The 1,766-nt window shown below is 41.7% G+C and overlaps 1 protein-coding gene across 1 annotated transcript in view; it reads right to left on the reverse strand.

Annotated features, from left to right (window-relative positions):
- Positions 1–1,181, reverse strand: part of TSPAN6 (tetraspanin 6) — a 3,609-nt gene extending 2,428 nt beyond the window's left edge. The window contains exons 1-3 of the mRNA XM_010851085.1: positions 973–1,181; positions 634–708; positions 12–110 (exon numbers count right to left, since the gene is read on the reverse strand). Of these exons, the coding sequence (XP_010849387.1) occupies positions 12–110; positions 634–708; positions 973–984 (186 nt within the window). The 5' untranslated portion in view covers positions 985–1,181. The remainder of the gene's footprint in view (positions 1–11; positions 111–633; positions 709–972) is intronic.
- Positions 1,182–1,766: the final 585 nt, after the last annotated feature.

The following is a 1,766-nucleotide window of genomic DNA, read 5'->3' on the forward strand; positions in this document are numbered from 1 at the left end:
TGACCACTTACCATGCTTTGGATCTTGTCTACTGCATCACTTCTATAATCTCCCGTAGCGTTATACTGCTTTAAAGCTTTCTCATAATTATTCTTAAGGCTGTTCTTAATCTACAGCAAAGAAACACAAGGCTGGTAAACAAAGATTCTAGAATGTTCTTTTGATCTCCAAGTCAAATAGGAAATTGCAGCAACATATAATTAATATCTATGGTCCAATTCTATCTTCTAAGTGATATGGTTTTGCTAAGGGGACTCCTAAGCAAAACATTCCAGGAAAAGATGATAACTATGAGAAGTTCACAGTACAATGGGAACCTAAATTTATTCAAGTGGCAGCTTTGTACTGCTGTATCGCCCACCCTCACTACCACTTTGTTAAACACTCTCCTGGATGAGGCCTCAGTACTCACTGAATGATTTCCTAACCCCAGATTTAACAAAGTGGAATTCCAATTTCTAATTTGTTTTTAAAGTTTTGACAAGTGGAGAAGGTATCAATTCTGTGTTACCAGTTTTGTGCTAGTGAAAGCACTAGTGAAAGCTGTCTTTTAACTCTATTACTTAAATTTATCCAGTTTTATCTCTTAGAGGATAAATTTTCACATATTCAGGTTCCCAAAGGCAAGCTTACCTCATGTCTGAAAACAAATCCTATGATAGCAGCGACCAGTTCAACCAAAAAAATGAGAGTCAGAAACATTGCATACTGTGGGATAAAAAGAAAGTCCAAGTCAGCATAAATAAGATACATGACAGCTGCAAAGCGAGTCAATGTTCAGCACATTGTTACTGAAAAGGGCAGGGAAAACACAACATAAGTGGGAATTGGCAGCTATACTGTTACTTGCTAAGTTTTCATAAGGAAAAGGAAAAATCAGAAAGGGGCCATGCCTAGTTCCAAGAAACAAAGCCTACAACATACTAGCCTTTTCAAAAACCAACAACCAATTTTAAGAAAACAAGGACTCACCAGTTTCAGCATCCATGCAGAAGCTCGGCAGGTAGCAAAACAGCCAAAGGTGCCCAAAAGAATAATGACAGTGCCAGTGCCAATGAGCACAAAGGGGACATTGGTGGCCTTCTCATTTAAAAGGGAAAAATAATTCTCTAGGCTCACCTTGCCCCAAATGCCAACGGCAAGAAGGATAACACCAGTGATCTATGTGGGAAATCAGAGAATAGAGAGTTATACACTGTATACAGTAACATCTTCAAACCACACACCACTAGATGTTTAAGAAACAATAGGTGTGAGAATTGACGTAGCACTCTGTGGCCACAGAACTGTGGCTGGGATATGGCAGACAAGGGGGTACTGTACAGAGGGTTAGGAAGGGGAGCTGCACACAAGAACAGGTCTTGATAAACCCACACGCTGGATAGCTGTAGCCAGGACAAAACCAGGGGGCAGCTAGGCATCTTGACAAAATTCTTAAACTTGATGTTTTTTTTTTACCCTAGGGTTCAAAACTTCCTTAACCCATTTACTCCCGCTTTAGGAAGAAAACCTTCCCGCAGGTAGGGGGAGAGGGAGTGTTTGTAAGTGTTCCAGAAACAAATGTGCACAGCGTACAAAAGAATGGTTCACAAAGCAAGCCTAAGGATAGACTGGCGGGAGCGGAGCCATTATCATACTTACCTGCGAAATACTCCCCTCTTATGAAGCAGTGAAAAGAAAGAGACTATTATGCAAGCGAGCCCTCACCGGGCCCGGGCAAGCCTTGCTTCTCAGGGGACACTCTCTGCTTGCTTTGGGGGCGGGGG

This window comes from Bison bison, unplaced genomic scaffold (assembly GCF_000754665.1).
Source record: "Bison bison bison isolate TAMUID 2011002044 unplaced genomic scaffold, Bison_UMD1.0 scf7180017851639, whole genome shotgun sequence".
In the NCBI taxonomy this organism is placed as follows: domain Eukaryota; kingdom Metazoa; phylum Chordata; class Mammalia; order Artiodactyla; family Bovidae; genus Bison; species Bison bison.